Genomic DNA, 20,050 nt, shown 5'->3' with positions numbered 1-20,050 from the left:
TCAGAGCTATTTGAACCATTTGACTACAGCTTACTGGGAGAGTTCTGGGAAAATTCAGAGCACCTGTAAAAGAGACGGCAGTACGAGCTGCTCCTGAATATTTCATTAGGGATTGGGATCCCCAAAAAATAGGATTAAAGGAAAATTTCGGAACAATTCAGAGGCGTGGAGGCGTTTTGCTATACACTATCTGATTAAAAGGATCCGGACACATATTGGAAGACATTAATATGGAGTGTGTCCACCGTTCGTCTTTATAGGGCTTGAACTCTGCTGGAAACACTTTCAATGAAGTGCCTGAATGTCTGTGAAGGAATGACGGCCCATTCTTCCTCAAGAGCGAAAATCTGAGAAGATAGTAGGCTGCTGGGGTCTGGAGTGAAACTGACGTTCTACGCATTCCAAAGGTGTTGCATTGGATTCAGGTCGGAAATCTGGGCAGATGAGTCCATTTCAGGAACGTTATTGTCGTTAAACTATTTCCTTAGATACGCTGATGCAAACAATGATCGTCTCCAAACTTTTACCCTTCTGTACGCAGCACACAATTCTCTAAAATGTGTTCATATCTTTCCGCATTTAGCATTTTCTTAAGAGCAGTAAGAGGACCATACTATAACCACGAAAAAAAGCTTCTTCTTACTACACTCTTGATATTACACATTATGGCAGGTTACGTTTATAAGGCTTTCACCAAACTCCAATCATTATATCGGGTTACCATAAGGTTTAGCGTAATTCATCACTCCAAACCACTCGTTTCCGGTCATCCAGTGTCGACTGGAGTCGCTCTTTACATCACCGCAAGCGTCACGTAGCGCTGACTATAGAAATGTGTGGCTTATGGGGAGGTCCTCTATCATTGTAACGCATTCTTTTCAACTCCCTAAGCACTATCATTGACCTAACTGGACTGTTGCTAGCACTTGGGACTCACAGGTTGCCCATTCCGCTAGTTTCATGTGATCTTCTACCACAACCTTCAGCAATGCTCGACGGTCTTTGTCGGTCAGAACACAATATCTGTCTGGTCTTGTTTTAACCGATGTTGTTCCACTGCGTTTCAATTTCACAACCTCATCACCAAGAGTCAACTTTGGTAGCTTTAGAAAGGTTGAAAATTCCATGGTATATTTGTTACTCAGGTGACATCCAACGACTAGTCCAAGTTTGAAGTCGCTTAGCTCTCCTGCCCGACCTAACCTGTTGTTTCTGCTTCTACACTGACAACACAGTGCTCCCCGTCTCCTTTTATATTGGTGGACCACATCTAGTGGTCAAATATGCATTACATAGAGTGTCCGGATTTTTAAATCAGATTATGGATTTGTTGTTGGTCGGTTCGATCAGTGCGAGAGTGTTACGGGAATGCTCCGTGAGCTTAGATAGGAATCCTTGGAAGGAAGAGGACTATTTATTTTGTGAAACGCTGTTGAGGAAGTGTTCAAGAACCGGCTTTTGCAACTAATTGCTGAAAAATTCCACTGGCACCAACGTTCATTTTCGTAAGCACCTTGAGGACAAAATAAGTGAGATTAGACTGTGTGCAGGAGTTCACAGGTAGTCGTATTTCCTTCGCTCCATCTGTGTACGGAACACGAACAGGGATGACTAACAGTGGTAGAAAGTCTCCTCCATCATCCACATTCTTGCACCTACAAACGGATACCAATTTCCCAAATTTGTGCAGAACAGCGCGGACTGTTACCTGCAGAACTGCAGCTGATGCTCGCCGTCCTGGAAGTCGACGTAGCTGACGGTGTGTCGCACGTGCCGGCACCAGTCGCAGGTGCGGTTGCGCTTGAAGCTGGCGCGCCGGCACTGCGTGAAGCACACCTCGGAGCAGAACGCCTTGTGGCTGGGCGTGCCGCCGTCCGCCGCGGGCTGCAGCGCCAGCACCGGCTGCCGGGACACCTTCTGGCACCAGGCGCACAGGGCGCCGTCTGAAACAGCAACACTTGCGTCACCTCAGCAGGGGACGTCTCTCGCTGGTAGTGGCGTGGCATCATCTCCCAGTGGAGTGCTTACAATATATTCAGGGTGTTTATTGCCCGGGGAAAATGTTACACTAATACTAAACCGTAGAAAGCCCGCCCGGTTGGCCGTACAGTCTAACGTACGGCTTTCCGGGCGGGAAGGAGCGCCTGGTCCCCGGCACGAATCCGCCCGGCCGATTTGTGTCGAGGTCCGGTGACCCGGCCAGTCTGTGGATGGTTTTTAGGCGGTTTTCCATCTTCACCGGAGAATGCGGGCTGGTTCCCTTTATTTCGCCTCAGCTACACTACGTCGACGATTGCTGCGCAAACAAGGTTTCCACGTACGCGTACACCACCATTACTCTACCATGCAAACATGTGGGTTGCACTCGTCTGGTGTGAGACGTTCCCAGGAGGGGTGGGGGGGGGGGGGTGTCCACCGGGGGCCGAACCGCACAATAACCCTGGGTTCGGTGTGGGGTGGCGGAGGGGTGAAGTGGACTGCTGTAGTCGTCGTGGGGTTGTGGAGCACTGCGGCTGCGGCGGGGACGGAGCCTCTCCGTCGTTTCTAGGTCTCCGGTTAACATACAATACAAACCGTAGAAAGTTTACTACTCCACATTTTATTCAAAGGAAACGATAATTTATAGGTTATGTATTAGTTAATTACAATTACTCGATCTCCAATGATATGTTACATACCAAGCTAAGTACAAAATATCCTGTTTCGTATCCTACTGCAGTCACAAATTTTATAACGATTTAGTAATCCAGGGCACTGATGACCTCGCCGTTTACCGCTCCACACCACTAATCGTCATCTTCATTTTTATTAGTAAAGGAAATAAATTTCCTATATGAGCACGCGATCACCGTGAATAATTTTGTGAAGAAAAACAACCAGATCGCTTAATGAATTTGTTTATTACTACACCGTTTCAGCTACTGCCTTAATCAGATATCAAAAACTTAGATCATACAAAACAAGGATCAGTATCAGTACTAAAAACATATGCCTATTCGGGGCATAGATTTTTTAATGCTGGCACTGAACCTTGTTTTGGAGCTTCTGAGTTTATGATATCTGATGACTGCAGTAGGCGAAACAGCGTAGCAAAGGAATTTATTAAACGATACCGACGGTTTTATTCACAAAATCATGTTGAGGGTGTTTCATGGTTAACAGCGAAAATTTCGAGGCAGAACTTTCCGGTAAGAGTCAGACAACTTACTACATCCTCCCACATACATCTCGCGACATGATCACGACGAGGAAATTCGAGGAACTAGAGCTAATAGAGACAACCATTCTTCTCACGCGCCGTTCGCGAGTGGAACAGGGAAGGGAGGATCAGTTAGTGTTACCAGAAGTACCCTCCACGACACGGCATTAGGTGCCTTGAGGAGTGTGATGAAGATGTAGTTGTAGACTTGGGTGGAAATATACAATAACAGAAGAAAAAAACGTTGCAGTAAACATAGATCCGCGAAGGAGCAGTTTGGGAAATAATTGGGTATGTGTGGCACGAGCGGCTCATGACCTCAGTATGAAATATTATCCGAGTTTGGACAAACGTATTTTAAATGTAGACTTCAGCATTAAGTCCCCGCCTAATAAGATTCAAATTTCACCCACGGCCTGCCTTAACCAGAACAATACAGCTACAGCACGTAACATGCCAGAATTTACTGTTCATTCGTACCTAGTGAACGAGGTGTTCCGCATGTCCTCTCGCATCTGGATGCAATACTGTACTCATCTCTGCAATGAGTTACTAATTCTTTCGAACACTGGCGGATCACCTCGCGCACAGTGTTGATTTAATATTAAACGACCAAACAAGGCTCTTCTAAACTTTACTTAAACCTCACAGTTTTCGAATACCTCCCATACTTCCCATACCACCCCTTCCATTCGATCCAACCATTTATTCTGTGTTTATTTATTTCATTATCATTGTCTACGTAGTCCATATATTCTGTTGTTGCAAATGTCAAGGCTATCCTTTCTCTGTTTTCAATTTCTCCTTACATAAATAATATATCTTCAAACTATTCTTCAGTACTCTCGTCGCATATTAATTTTATCTTATTGGGGGTTTGTTTCTTTAATTTAAAATTGTATTATAGACATTGTTTCTTTGAGTTTAGTGTTAATTTATTTCTGGTTTGCTCCATTATAATTATTTACTGTTTCACTTCAACATTTTTGATTGCGTTACCATTTAACTGTGAAAGATGACATTTACTGTGTGTTCGTACATCACTCTATATGTGTAACATGTTTTCCATGTTTTTCTTGAACACTGTACCCTCTTTGACAACGGCAGTCAGTTGAAGTCTGATGATGACCTCGTAAGCCGAAAACTGGCGAACAAAATAAATTAATGCTATAGAACAACGTAATAATGTTTTTCATTTATAATTATGTTGTCCTGTTAAGAAACGACGGAAGAATCAGTCAACATCTCTTAAAACTTAACAACATTGCATAATTCATTGCCAGTTCTTCCACTGTATCACCGGGGGTGCTGTACAGCTCACTTTGTTTTATGCAGATGAGGAGGAAAAACAAACCCTTAATGTTCGAACAGAGTATTAGTAGCGTGTTGCTTGACACAGTAACGCCGATGAAATATCCAGGCGTAACGTTACAGAGCAATATCAAATGGAACGAGCATGCAAGGATTGTAGTAAGGAGGGCGAATGGTCATCCATGGTTTTTTGGGAGAATTTTAGGAAAGTGTGATTCATCTCTGAAAGAGATCGCACATACGACACTAGTGCGATCCATTCTTGAGTACTGCTGGAGTGTTCAGGATCCGCACCATGTCGTATTAAAGGAAGACATCGAAGCAATACAGAGGTGGGCTGCTAGATTCGTTACCCGTACGTTACAGCAACATGCAAGTATCGTGGAAGTGCTTCGAGAACTCAAATGAAATCCCTGAAAGGAAGGCGAAAATCTTTTCGAGGAGCATTATTGAGAAAACTTAGAGAACCGGAAATGAAGCTGACTGCAGAACGATTTTACTGCCGCCATCGTACATGGCGGCAGTAACAGGGCTCGTACGGAGGGGCACAGACTGCCGTTTTTGCATCGCTCTTTTTGCGAGTGAAACAGGAAAAGAAACGACTAGTAGTCTGACAGTGTACCCTTCACCACTGTACGGTGGCTTGCGGAGTATGTATGTTGATGTTGATGTAGATGATCCTAGACAGAAAAATATAGAAGATTGAGGTCAGGTGTTCTTGGAGAGCAAGGTACAGGCTCCGCTCGACATATCCACCTTGGACCACATTGGCGAGCTAGATATCTTACATCAGCAACGAAATAGGCCAGTCCCCCATCATCCATGTGCCATGAATGAAATTTGAACCCAATTAGATGGGGAATTAATGGAAAAGTTTACATTTGAAATAGAGTTTTACTAACTATGAAAATATTTTATACCGAAGTGAGTGACGGTTCGTAAGCACACTATCTCGCAAACGGATCGTTTGCGGACCTGTGTTTTTATTCGAACAGTTTTGATTCTGTTGTCATATACAGTCAGTTTCCGCTTTTAATTATATGTGTCCTTTATAAATAATTTAATGGATAACGTCGGGCCGCGTGGTTTGCGGCCCCATGTCACGGTGGACCCTCCCTCCGGAGGTTCGAGTCCTCCCTCGGGCATGGGTGTGTGCGTTGTTCTTGGCATAAGCTAGTTTAAGTTAGTTTAAGTAGTGTGTAAGTGTAGCAGTTTGGTCCCTTAGGAAAAAAAAAATAACGTCGGACTCTCCATGAGGCTGGTCACGGACTATGTTGTCACAGGAAAGCTGCAACGCCAGAAGTCTGTAGCGAAACGTAGGAAGACCTGTAGAGGCTCGACAATTAGTGCAGGGTCTGGAAACTCACTCAAAAAGTAAATAAATGTAACATTTTGCGTATAACCCCACTGCTGATCGAGTACACTGCTGTTAACAATAATAACTGGGTGTTGTGTGATGTCCTTAGGTTAGTTAGGTTTAAGTAGTTCTAAGTTCTAGGCGACTGATGACCATAGATGTTAAGTCCCATAGTGCTCAGAGCCATTTGAACCATTTTGTTAACAATAACGACCATAAAGTATCTTGAGCAACAGTTTCGTGCAATCTAATGTGGAATGGCCACATAAAATTATTTTAGGAAAAACAGATGTCAGATTGAGATTCAATGGAATAATCATGAGAGAATGTAACTCATCCTCGATAGGAGTGGCACAAAAATACTCGGTCGGCCGATTCTTGAGTACTGCTCGTCAGTCTAGGACACTTGCAAGCGAGGATTAATGGAAGAGATAAATGGAATCCAAAGAATATCGCCGCGTTCGTCACAGGTCCGTTCAGTCACCACAAAAGCGTCACAGAAATGCCCATTAGACTCCAGTGGAAGACGCTAGAAGGAGACGAAGAAGTTTACTGTTAAAATTCGAGGGCATACGTTACAAGCAGAGTTACCAACCTGTTACTTGCTCCCAGAGGCCTGTCAACAGTGGTTTCTTCCACGCATAACTCGTTAATACGACAGAAAAGGAGATAAATGATAATGGTATCAAACGTACACTCCACCATACGGTAAGATGGCTTGCGTAATAGCCGTAGATTTAGATGCAAATTCTTTGCAAACGGCTGACAGGGCAGAAATTAACAGCTCGCGTCACATAGACATGTCACAAGTGTTTTTTCTTCTTTTACACGTACCGAGCGAGGTAACGCAGTAGTTAGGACACTGGACTTGCAGCCGGGGGACGACGGTTCAAATTCAGATTTAGGTTTTCCGTAATTTCCCTAAATCAGTCTCTGCAAATGCCGAATGGTTCTTTTGAAAGGACACGCCCGATTTTCTTCTTCATGCCTGAAACATACCGAGCATGTGCTCCGTCTCTGATGACCTCGATGTCATAGGGACGTTAAATCCTTATTTTCCCTCCCTTCTCTTTTACACATCATTGTCTCGGTGAGGTACTAAGGCAGCCTGTCTAATGTAAATTCTTTTGTTGACAGCCTGTATTTAAATCGGCCGTCGGGCTCTTAGTTTTCTTGCCATGTTTGTTTTGACCCGATCTGATGACCTGTGTTGCTTCGTGTTTCAGCAAAGTGACCCGACGCGACCACTTGAGTTACTCAGCAATTCAGTGAAGTGACCCGACGCTGGCATATTCTTTTACATACCAATAACAACGATTGTTTTAATATCTGAAGGGAAGCACGTATAGGGCTCATTTCCGAAACTAACTACTCCTGTTTATTTTCCTGGAAAGTACAACAGATACAGAAAGCGAGGTAACACAGTTAAATAGAGTAGGATTTCAGGTAAATGTAGTCATTTTTCCACAGTCAGCACCATTTGTTATGCACTTTTACCAACGAAGAACCAAAACCTTTATGCCGTGCTCGTAAATCCTGGCTGAGGCACGCCACTGCCTTACAGCTTTCACGACAGCATCTGAGTCGAGTAAACGTGGGCCACATAGTCAATCTTGACAGCTAAACTAACAACTGTTTTAGGCTCCAAGACATCCAAAATAAATACACACTCTCTGTCCCAGAAGCCTTTGTTCATCACTTTGCATGTAGATGGCCTGTGTTTAGAATTTTATCTTTGTTGAAGAAATCTCATCTCACCCCTCCATAAACTGTCTTTGGGACTACAGATGGTAGTGATGACATCACGTTTCATCTCCAGCTATATCACTGTTCAGATAACTAGCACCTTCATCCTCTTATTGGTCCAACAGGCTCCTAACAAATTTTAGCCTGATGATTCCTTTTTTTCTTTTGTAAGAATCTACGGGGCCTATATCGCACACCTTTTGCAATAACCTGGGCTGTGTAACATCTGGGCTAAGGAATTACAGTCAACATTCAGCTGTGTACACATTTCCTTTGCCGATCATCACGCATGAGTTGATCGAGGCCTTGTCTATTGTAAGAGATATTAGGACTCGTACGGAGGGATATAGATAGTCATTTTTCCCTCGCTCTGTTTACAAATGGAACAGGAAAGTACGTGGTATCCTCCACCACGCACTGTATTGTGCCCTGTGTATGTATATGGATACAGGTGCAGATGTATATTATGTGGGATGGTAGCTGAGCAGCGTCGACTGGGGCGTAACTTCTCATGCAAGTCCTACTTAAATCTAGTACCCACCGCCTCACATCACTCATGTCTATGGTATTGCCTGAGTACACTTTTAGCAAGTGTCGATAGATATCAGTTGGACCAATTTCTTCAGTAGTGAGTAGTTCAGTGACACATCTAGGTCTTAATACATGCTCGATACAGATGCCATTTTAGAATGCAGCCCTGGCTACTACTGACTGTCGCAAGACCACGAGACCAACGCAACATTAGCGAAATATTCAAAAATCAGCATTACATCCACAGAATCTGGCTTACACACTCAGAGTCAAAAGAAGAAAATCGAAGGCGTTAGTTCCGGTTTGGCCCTTGTTGACAGCCGCAGTACAATCAGTGATGGTAGTGTGGCCCATGCAGCAAGCATGGCATGAGAGCCACAGGGTAAACTGCTGGAAAAGCCACGAAGTGGTGTATATGGGCGAACCTATGACTGGTATTTAGGGACCGACACGGCCGCTCTCTGGCTCTCGTCTGCTTACACTTTGTGTCGGCTGCTGGATCGTATCTGCATTTGATGTTCCTCGTACCGGCTTATCCAACTGAACTTTGGTTTTGCTGGTGTAAGCACAGAGTTCTTCGGCAAGTCTCGGCTTTGTATTACGAACTCACACATAGCTTCCTCACGGACTGGTTTCAGCTGCCCTTCGGGTGACAGCGGTTTTTGTGGTCGTGGTTGTTATTTTGCTGTATGGTTCAAATGGCTCTGACCACTATGGGACTTAACTGCTGAGGTCATCAGTCCCCTAGAACTTAGAACTACTTAGGCCTAACTTAAGTACGTGTGTTTCATACTGTGCAATAAAGAAGTTAAATACCTACACAAGAAGTAGGGTCTAGGTGTGTTTACATACGGTGTTTAATGTGTTTTAACACATATGTAAATTCCCGCCAGTTACGTGTTTTAGTAACTGTTCATTGTATGGCTAGAATATCCCAGTTAGGTTTATCACATTCTTTAAGAAAAATCACAGTTTCCCTCAGACGAGAAAGTCATGAGAAATCTTTCACGAAGTTATAAATACATCTACATCCACATCTACATCCATACTCCGCAAGCCCCCTGACGGTGTGCGGCGGAGGGTACCTTGAGTACCTCTATCGGTTCTCCCTTCTATTCCAGTCTCGTATTGTTCGTGGAAAGATGGATTGTCGGTATGCCTCTGTGTGGGCTCTAATCTCTCTGATTTTATCCTCATGGTCTCTTCGCGAGATATACGTAGCAGGTAGCAATGTACTGCTTGACTCCTCGGTGAAGGTATGTTCTCGAAACTTCAACAAAAGCCCGTACCGAGCTACTGAGCGCCTCTCCTGCAGAGTCTTCCACTGGAGTTTATCTATCATCTCCGTAACGCTTTCGCGATTACTAAATGATCCTGTAACGAAGCGCGCTGCTCTCCATTGGATCTTCTCTATCTCTTCTATCAACCCTATCTGGTACGGATCCCACACTGCTGAGCAGTATTCAGTATTCAAGCAGTGGGCGAACAAGCGTACTGTAACCTACTTCCTTTGTTTTCGGATTGCATTTCCTTAGGATTCTTCCAATGGATCTCAGTCTGGCATCTGCTTTACCGACGATCAACTTTATATGATCATTCCATTTTAAATCACTCCTAATGCGTACTCCCAGATAATTTATGGAATTAACTGCTTCCAGTTGCTGACCTGCTATATTGTAGTTAAATGATAAGTGATCTTTCTTTCTATGTGATCGCAGCACATTACACTTGTCTACATTGAGATTCAATTGCCATTCCCTGCACCATGCGCGAATTCGCTGAAGATCCTCCTGCATTTCAGTACAATTTTCCATTGTTACAACCTCTCGATATACCATAGCATCATCCGCAAAAAGCCTCAGTGAACTTCCGATGTCATCCACAAGGTCATTTATGTATGTTGTGAATAGCAACGGTCCTACGACACTCCCCTGCGGCACACCTGAAATCACTCTTACTTCGGAAGACTTCTCTCCATTGAGAATGACATGCTGCGTTCTGTTATCTAGGAACTCTTCAATCCAAACATTATACCAATAATAAACATTATATCAATTTACTTGTGATTTACTTGTGACTGTCACTTCAAGTGATGAATCATTAACTACGTTTGTTACTAAAGATAGCTGCGGAACTAAGGAAGAGTAGACAAAACGTCCCATGAAAGCAGTTAATCATGGAGGAAGACCGGAAAGGCATTACATAATTTCTCATAAACCAGGTGCTTTAGGGCTGGCTGAAGCAGCAAGCAATTCTTTTCCCTTTACTGAGATGACGAATTAATGGAGTGAATTTTTATGTATACTAATAAGCACACTATCAAAATTCGTACAGTTTGAAAATTTGAGACTGCTTGGAAGGGAATTCATTTCTCGTCTTCTGATATACCCACGAACTTACAACTCAGGCGTATTTTCTGAGTTGAGAAAAACAGTACAGAGGAGAGGAAACAAAAAGCATGATAATTTAACTGTAATGCGTTGACTCTTCGCAACAATGAATGATCAGTATAAGAAGGCGTTTATCCCTGCAGGGTATGTGACAGCTGACGAACAGTTTATTCCGTTTTGAAGCCGAGGTCCCTTCCGACAATACCTATCCAAAAAGCAAAACAAATATGGCGTGTTTTTGCTTTGGTATACTGCTACGAACCTGATACTCCAGTAGTTCCGTGCCTGTGGGATATGTAAATTAAATTTTCATCTTTACTTGAGCTTATTTTCAGTATAGGAAAATGCTATCCTACAGAAGAAGAATGGTGTGATACATGATGACTGTCGGGAGTGTCTAACGTTAGTGAAAATTTCCAGGCGGAGATCGTAACACATCACGCCTACACCACGTGCACGAGCAGCTTATCGCCATCTTTCGGATTATGGGAAAAATCGAACCATTAGAATAAAGGACACAAGGACATCACTGCACAGACAAGTGGATGTGGTTCAATGACTGCAGGACGAGTGGAGACGGGGTGGATTCAGGACAAAAAAGTGGCAAGAAGAGTAGGTAAAGGTTCTCCTTCAAGCACTACACCATGAGAAGATGGTTGGATATTTCAACTGCCTGTGACGAGTAGACAGCTGACAACAGCTGAAATCCGGCCAGAGGCTATAGGCAGAGGATCACCACGAACCGTTGGGAACGGATTACTGGAAGCTGGGTTGTTTTCTCGAGTTGTCATAAACCGTTTACCGCTGACATCATACCACAGACAACAGAGACTTGCATGGTCTAGAGCCAGAGTCAAATGGTACATCGACTGGTGTACTGGGGTGTTCAGTGGTGAGTTTCTCTTCTGTTTATGGCTTTCAGATTAATTTCAGTATATCCGTAGACGGTCTGGTGAACTGTCAACGGAAACTGCGATTTTCGAGTCCCATACTTCTCCATCTCCTGAAACCGCGATGCGGGAAGCGCTTAGACATGAGAACGGAACTGATTTAGAAATTGTTGAATGTTGACTGAATGCTCGCCAGCGTAAGAGAAGAATGGCCCTGTTGTCATACTCTTCATGACCACGTTACCAAGTCATCGACATAATGGAAGACCCATACTTCAGTTCACGCCATAGACGCTTTGAGGAGATCGTTAAATGGTCTGTCCAGTCCATTGATTTGTCACCCATACGCCATGTCTTGGATGGGATGGGAAGAGTTATACATTGATGCCAGCTTACAGCCAGCAATCTTCCTGAACTGACACAGTTTGTGTTTCAACATTCAGAAACTTCTTGTTTCAATGTTAAAACACACACAACAGTGTAGTCGTGGGTGAGAGGTCACACCGCATACTAATGTTGATGATGGACGTGAATTTCGGATGGTACAACAGTTTGGTTTAATTCCACTTATGTGATAAACATATCCCAAATATTGATAAATATTGCACTGGTCGTCCGTGGACTAATACAGGGAGAGGCGCCAGTACGCAGGCATGTGAAAAAAAAGCATCAAACAACAACGTCTAGCCGAAAGACAAGGTGTTACATATACTCAAGTGCCAATGACCCCAAGAATTGCACGATAAGTACGATTAGTTACCTCCAACAAACGTAACGTTAACCTGACGCAACATCACCTTGACACCGGATTCAGGCCGGCCTGGGTGGCCGAGCGGTTCTGAGTGCTACAGTCTGGAACCGCCCGACCGCTACGGTCGCAGGTTCGAATCCTGCCTTGGGCATGGATGTGTGTGATGTCCTTAGGTTAGTTAGGTTTAAGTAATTCTAATTTCTAGGGGACTGATGACCTCAGAAGTTAAGTCCCATAGTGCTCAGAGCCATTTCAACCATTTTTGCCATACCGGATTCAGTCCGGCGCGGAAGAGCGTTCAGAGGTTTATTCAGGTATGCCATATTCATCTTAAGCCACTGATTGATGATTAGGTCCCCTAGAGCTGTCAAATCACAAGGATGTTGAGTGCAACGTTTCATCAATTAGTATTTCCAAACATTCTCTCATGGATTAATATTAGATAATTTAATGAAACATTCTAGGTGGAATAGAGTTCTTCAGTGTAGGTCAACCGAGAAACGAGTGTGAAAAAGATTATTGTCGTCTTGGGGGACAGGACTGTCCACAACATACTAATTATGAAGATGTAAGGGCAACACTTCATGGCTTAGAATGTTGAATCACACATCCTGGTTCATGCTCAAGGTGGCCTGAAAAATACCATCGGCCTGAATTGCACTCTGCAAAAACTACGGCTGAACTATTTCAATGGGCCGTAGAGGAACTCGAAGTCTTGCATCATTTGAAAAGGGGCAAAATCAAGACTCGTCAGATCGCACTAGACACCTCCAGTTAGTTGCTACATAGTTTCTGTGCTGTTTGGCACATTGAAGAAATGCACTTTTATGTGGCACCGTGAGAAATGGCCTTTCGTGAGGTACCCAAATACAAATGATCACTGAATACAATTTACTGTGGAATGCTTCTTCCTCTGAAACTCTCTGCGATAGACAATCTTTCGCTGACAACAGCAGTTCGTCTCGGGTTTGAAAGCGAGTGTCGCTGACACGCATTTCCGATTCCTCTTTTTACGACCATTGTTCGGCAGTGGTGCACCATTCCTTGTAGACAAGTTGGACAATCAGCGTTGATAACTCGACAAATTGACCGATTTCATATACTGTGTGGTCGTGGGTACGTCCAACCGTAGCTCCTTTCTTTACAAAATAGATTCGCATTGTGCGACTATGAACTGACGTCACCTGTTTGTGACAAATCAAAACTTGTGCCGGACAGGGACTGGAACGCGGACTTGTCACTTATTGCGAACGGTCGACTTAAACATTTCGGTTATCCGAGCAGGTCACCAAGACCGATTAAAATTTCCATATGTCAGGTAGTCACAACACTTACGCTCGCACAATTCGTGATTCCAGTACAGAGAGACAAATATTATATCGTTATTTTAGCCTCTCAAAGCATAGATACACTATGTGACCAAAAGTATCCGGTCACCTGGCTGAAAATGACTTACAAGTTCGTGGCGCCCTCCATCGGTAATGCCGGAATTCAATATTGTGTTGGCCCACCGTTAGCCCTGATGACAGTTTCCACTTTCGCAGGCATACTTCAATCAGGTGCTGGAAGGTTTCTTGGGAATGGCAGACCATTCTTCACGGAGTGCAGCACTGAGGAGAGGTATCAATGTCGGTCGGTGAGGCCTGGCACGAAGTCGGCGTTCCAAAACATCCCAAAAGTGTTTATAGGATTCAGGTCAGGACTCTGTGCATGTCAGTACATTACAGGGATGTTATTGTCGTGCAACCACTCCGCCACAGGCGGCGCATTATGAACAGGTGATCGATCGTGTTGAAAGATGCAATCGCCATCCCCGAAACGCTCTTCAACAGTGGGAAGCAGGAAGGTGCTTAAATCATCAATGTAGACCTGTGCTGTGGTAGTGCCACGCAAAAAAACAAGGGTTGCAAGCCCCCTCCTGAAAATCACGACCACGTCATAACACCACAGCCTCTGAGTTTTACTGTTGGCACTACACACGCTGGCAGATGACGTTCACCGGGCATTCGCCATACCCACAGCCTGCCATCGGATGGCCACATTGTGTACCGTGATTCGTCACTCCACACAACGTTTTTCCACTGTTCAATCGTCCAGTGTTTACTCTGCTTACACCAAGCGAGGCGTCGTTTGTAGTTTGGTATTTACCGGCGTGAATGTGACTTATGAGCAGTCGCTCGACCATGAAATCCAAGTTCCGCCTAACTGTCTTAATACTTGCTGTGGATCCTGATGCAGTTTGGAATTCCTGCGTGATGGTCTCAATAGATGTCTACCTATTACACATTACGACGCTCTTCAACATTCGGCGGTCTCTGTCAGTCACCAGACGAGGTCGGCCTGTACACTTTTGTGCTGTACTTGTCCGTTCACGTTTCCACTTCTCTATCACATCGGAAACAGTGGACGTGGGATGTTTAGAAGTGTGTTAATCTCTCGTACGGGCGTATGACACAAGTGACACCCAATCACCTGACCACGTTCGACGTCCGTGAGTTCCGCGTAGCTCTCCATTCTGCTCTCTCTCAATGTCTAATGACTACTGGGGTCGCTGATATGGGGTACCTGGCAGTAGGGTGCAACACAATGCACCTAATACGAAAAACTTATGCTTTTGGGGGTGCCCGGATAATTTTGATCACATAGTGTACATCATTGTTAGTTACAATTGCTTTGTCTATACAATGTCAGTATCTTCACAGTACAGTGTCCATCAGACTTGCATACATATATGAGGGAACAGATACTGCCACTGACGAGCACAGCTGTGATAAACATTACGAAATAGATTCGTATTCTGCGAATTTTCATTGACATCAGCTGTTTATGACACATGAAAATTTTTGCCGGACCGGGTCTGGAGCCGGGATTTTCTGTCTATCGTGAGCGGTCGCATTAACCGCTTCGGCCATCCGAGCACGCCTCCAGGCCCGATACAAAATTCCATATGCGACTTAGTCAAGTTATTAAGGCGACCGCTCACGATAAGCGGGAAATGAATGTCAGAAGGATATTGTATTGTGAAGTTACCGATGCTGTACAAACATAGACATTTTAACCATCAGCAAGCTTCTTTCTGCCATTTTATCATGCCTCCATGTCGATCCATCTTACTGCGGTGATTCCATGCTACCGAGTAGCCCATATACGCCTCTTCACCGCCATTACAGACTGGTAACATTCATACATCAGGTAACATTCATAAATAATCTATAGCTGTCTAAAGCGACCACTGAGATGGAAGGAAGGAAGAGTAAGTTTAACGTTCCGTCGACATCGCCGGCCGAAGTGGCCGAGCGGTTCTAGGCGCCTCAGTCTGGAACCGCGCGACCGCTGCGGTCGCAGGTTCGAATCCTGCCTTGGGCATGGATGTGTGTGATGTCCTTAGGTTAGTTAGGTTTAAGTAGTTCTAAGTTCTAGGGGCTGATGACCTCAGCTGTTAAGTCCCATAGTGCTCAGAGACATTTGAACCATTTTGAACCGTCGACATCGAGGTCATTACAGATGGGCGACCACTCAGCTCATTTAAGGAGTTTACTAATATTTTGTCCGTGACCTTATGTAAGAAATGGTTCAAATGGCTCTGAGCACTATGGGCCTTAACTTCTGAGGTCATCAGTCCCCTAGAACTTAGAACTACTTAAACCTAACTAACCTAAGGACATCACACACATCCATGCCCGAGGCAGGATTCGAACCTGCGACCGTAGCGGTCGCGCGGTTCCAGACTGTAGCGCCTAGAACCGCTCGGCCACCCCGGCCGGCTATGTAAGAAATCTATTAAGGCGATCTGCGCGTCGTGAGAAGAAGACAACAGGAGTGACCATTTTACTCCATGACATGTGATAAATAATCCTTTTTTTGTCTTGAATGTTACTGAACATCATGTTTCAAAAGCAGATAATTGGAAAGAAAATATTGTAGAAATACAATTGAACGTTTGTTTTTCGTTTCGTAAGGAATGAAACGTATTTTAAGTACTTATCTTAGGCAGTCATCGAACACTATATTTTTTATGTTTTAGTTTCAATTCAAATAAACCCGACAAGAGTACTTGATATGCAATATTTATATCGCAATACATTTCTTACAAGCATACGCGGTGGATAGGTTTACCTCCGACAAATCCATCCGCCAGAACTATCAGATGTTGACGGGCATTATCGCCGGTATACACGCGCAAGTGGTTGTTGTAACCGGAAAACAGAGAGACGGTGAGGTTCCGTGTCTGGCCCACAGTTTTAATCTGCTCGGAGCTTTCAGAACAGCGCATACTAGACTGAAAATTGAAAAATTCATTCTGCAAACAATTCCCTAGCCTGGGGCTAAGCCATTTCTCCACAATATCCTTTCTTCCGGGCCCTGCTAGGTATATTGGCGAACGTACGCTAAGTGCGGAAAGTACTAGCAGAAGTTGGGCTGTGAGGAAAGTTCAGTATCATAGTCTGTGAGAGCCTCATTAGCGATTCCCGGCCCGGCATACAATTTTAATCTGCTACGAAATTTCAAAGCAGCGCACACGTCGCTGCAAAGTGAATGATTCATTTCGGAAATATTGTAATGCTTTTAGGTTCACGAAAACAGAAGAAGTTAAATGAAATAGCCTGTTTCGAAAGAGAGAGATGCGGGAAGAAGGGAGGGAGAGAGATAGAGAAAGGGGGGGGGGAGGGGCGGCTGCTACGTTGGAAGCAATTTACTGTTTCTAATGGCTGTATAGTTTCACCCATTCGTTTACTTGTGAACGTAGATTTAATTTGGTGCGCGTTATATCCGTTTTTTCTGAATAAATACTTCAGGTGTTTTAATTCAGACTGCAAATAATAGCTATCTGAAACTGTCTAGGATCTGTGTATTAAAGTGCTCAGGACAGAATTATTCTGGTAATGACGGTGGTAACTTCGTTCATTTGAGTAGCGGTCTGTACGTGTCGGATTTCTGCACATGTAAGAGCCCAGCTGCAGACAGTGCTGTTGAAGTCAGCGAGAGACTAGCTGGCAGCTCCGTATCAGGTACGTGGGGACTGTAACAGGAGCGACGGGCGAGGGGGACTCACTTCCGCTACGCGCAAAGAGTAATCGGGCGTGCGTGCGACGCGCCGCTGCGCCTGTCCGATGTGCAGTGTATCGCGCTGCCTCAGGTAGCTAATGGAGTGGAGTATCGTTTTTTCCATTACCCATTCAAAGAAACAAAATGAAACTGATCATTCTGCTGGCAGGTAAAACTATCCCCTTCCTGGAAAAAAGTTGTAAATAGAAAATGAAATGTAGTTGAGGAGGCACGAAATTCGCCTTTGCATCCTAAAAAACACAGCTATGTTAGTACAATAATACACACGGAATATATAAATAATGACAGGTATTTTCGATAAAATGTCTATGTAGCCCTCAAGACGATGATTTAGCTGTGGTAGGGATAGGAAATAACACCAGTAGCTGTTTAAGGCGAGATTCACATGTTGAGCGAGTTTGCTTCTGTTCAGTTGGAATTTAGTAACGAATGCTATTTACCGTAGAATTTAAGATTACATATAATCTTCAGTTTGAGGGATTACTGGAAATTAATACAGTTTTTCTAACAGCTAACAAGAACACCTTTAACATAATTTCTTGATATATCCTTCAAACAAAGGAGAAAGACTGGAAACGCTTTATTTTCGTATTAGTCCTTATTTTCTATTACTCTTCATAGCACATGAATCACGGAGTGCCGGTATTCCACACAAAACTCTTTCTGTATGACATATTCAAAATGGTATCCCTGTTACGTATGACTGTTTTTAATTGCTCATATGGCCTTTACCATAGACGTCGTAGTTCCTCCCCATTTAGTGCAAATTCGCATTGGCTTCAAAGTAACAGATTGTGGACATATGGAGAATAGGGGGTGGGCCAGTTCTCTTGGTTCTACGTTTGCAGCAGGGGTCCCAGGAGGAATGGTGAATATTCAGGGCTATGACAGGAACGATCATTCGAACCAAATAAGTCTAGTAAACATGGGCTCTAAAATGCCTACCTTAAGAGCTATGAGCACTTGTTCATCTTCGCCACTCGCTTCCCACGCCCGGGTTCCCGGGTTCGATTCCCGGCGGGGTCAGGGATTTTCTCTGCCTCGTGATGACTGGGTGTTGTGTGATGTCCTTAGGTTAGTTAGGTTTAAGTAGTTCTAAGTTCTAGGGGACTGATGACCATAGATGTTAAGTCCCATAGTGCTCAGAGCCATTTGAACCATTTGAACCATCTTCGCCACTGTTAAACCCAACTTTTCTGCTGAACAAGTGCTCATAGCTCTTAAGGTATGCATTTTACAGCCCATTTTTTCTAGACAACTTTTTCTTGTATTGATCTATACTACTTCCTCCCAAAATATGGGAGCGATGCGCACTTGTTCTGTAGAAGAGATTTTTTTGACAGTAGCGATGATGAACAAGTGTTCACAGTTCTTAAGGTATACATTTTAGAGCCCATTATACCGGAATTTTTTTCTTGATTTGCTCCATACTTTAAACTGCGTGCCGTGTAATCATAGCAACTACGGTACCGGTACATGTACGAAAGAATACCAAAGCTATGTACGCACATCAAAAAAAGTTTTGCATCACCTCTGATCCGAGAGTTCCGGAGCCTGTACAGAAAATTGGAATAGAGATCAACATAAACATCATTTCTGCCGATTTTATTGCTCATGAAAACCACACATGGCATGTTGTACCACCATACAGCGAGACCTTCAGAGGTGGTTGTCCAGATTGCTGTACACACCGGTACTTTTAATACCCAGTAGTACGTCCTCTTGCATTGACGCATGCCTGTATTCGTCGTGGCATACTATCCACAAGTTCATCAAGGCACTGTTGGTCCAGATTGTCCCACTCCTCAACAGCGATTCGGTGTAGATGCCTCAGGGTTGCTGAAGGGTCACATTGACCATAAACAGCCCTTTTCAGTCTACTCCAGGCATGTTCGATAGGGTTCATGTCTGGAGAACATACTGGCCACTCTAGTCGAGCGATGTCGATATCCTGAAGAAAGCCATTCACAAGATGTGCACGATGGGGGCGCGAATTGTTGTCCATGAAGAAGAATGCCTCGCCAATATGCTGCTGATATGGTTGCACTATCGGTCAGGGGATGGCATACACGTATTGTACAGCCGTTATGGCGCCTTCCATGACCACCAGCGGCGCACGTCGGCCCCACATAATGCCACCACAAAACAGCAGGGAGCCTCCACCTTGCTGCACTCGCTGGACCGGGTTGTCTCCAAACACGTCTCCTACGATTGTCTGGTTGAAGGCATATGCGACACTCATCGGTAAAGAGAACGTGATGCCAATCTTGAGCGGTCCATTCGGCATGTTGTTGGGCCCATATGTACCGCGCTGCATGGTGTCGTGGTTGCAAAGATGGACCTCGCCATGGAAGCCGGGAGTGAAGTTGCGCATCAGGCAGCCTATTGCGCACAGTTTGAGTCGCAACACGACGTCCTGTGGCTGCGCGAAAAACATTATTCAACATGGTGGCGTTGCTGTCAGTGTTTCTCCGAGCCAAAGTCCGTAGGTAGCGGTCATCCACTGCAGTAGTTGCCCTTGGGCGGCCTGAGCGAGGCATGTCATCGACAGTTCCTGTCTCTCTGTATCTCCTCCATGTCCAAACAACATCGCTTTGGTTCACTCTGAGACGCCTGGACACTTACCTTGTTGAGAGCTCTTCCTAGCACAAAGTAACAATGCAGGCGTGATCGAACCGCGGTACTGACCGTCTAGGCATGGTTGAACTACAGATAACACGAACCGTGTACCTCCTTCCTGGTGGAACGACTGGAACTGATCGACAGTCGGACCCCCTCCGTCTAATAGGCTCTGCTCATGCATGGTTG

General features: G+C 44.5%; 1 protein-coding gene across 1 annotated transcript in view; it reads right to left on the bottom strand.

Moving 5' to 3' along the window:
• Nucleotides 1–17,999, bottom strand: part of LOC124722378 (sine oculis-binding protein homolog) — a 69,819-nt gene extending 51,820 nt beyond the window's left edge. The window contains exons 1-2 of the mRNA XM_047247552.1: nt 17,975–17,999; nt 1,709–1,943 (exon numbers count right to left, since the gene is read on the bottom strand). Of these exons, the coding sequence (XP_047103508.1) occupies nt 1,709–1,943; nt 17,975–17,999 (260 nt within the window). The remainder of the gene's footprint in view (nt 1–1,708; nt 1,944–17,974) is intronic.
• Between the last annotated feature and the right edge of the window lie 2,051 nt (nt 18,000–20,050).

Source organism: Schistocerca piceifrons, chromosome X, assembly GCF_021461385.2.
Source record: "Schistocerca piceifrons isolate TAMUIC-IGC-003096 chromosome X, iqSchPice1.1, whole genome shotgun sequence".
Lineage (NCBI taxonomy): Eukaryota > Metazoa > Arthropoda > Insecta > Orthoptera > Acrididae > Schistocerca > Schistocerca piceifrons.
The sequence above is the reverse complement of the archived record's forward strand: the minus strand, read 5'-3'. Positions and strand labels throughout refer to the sequence as shown.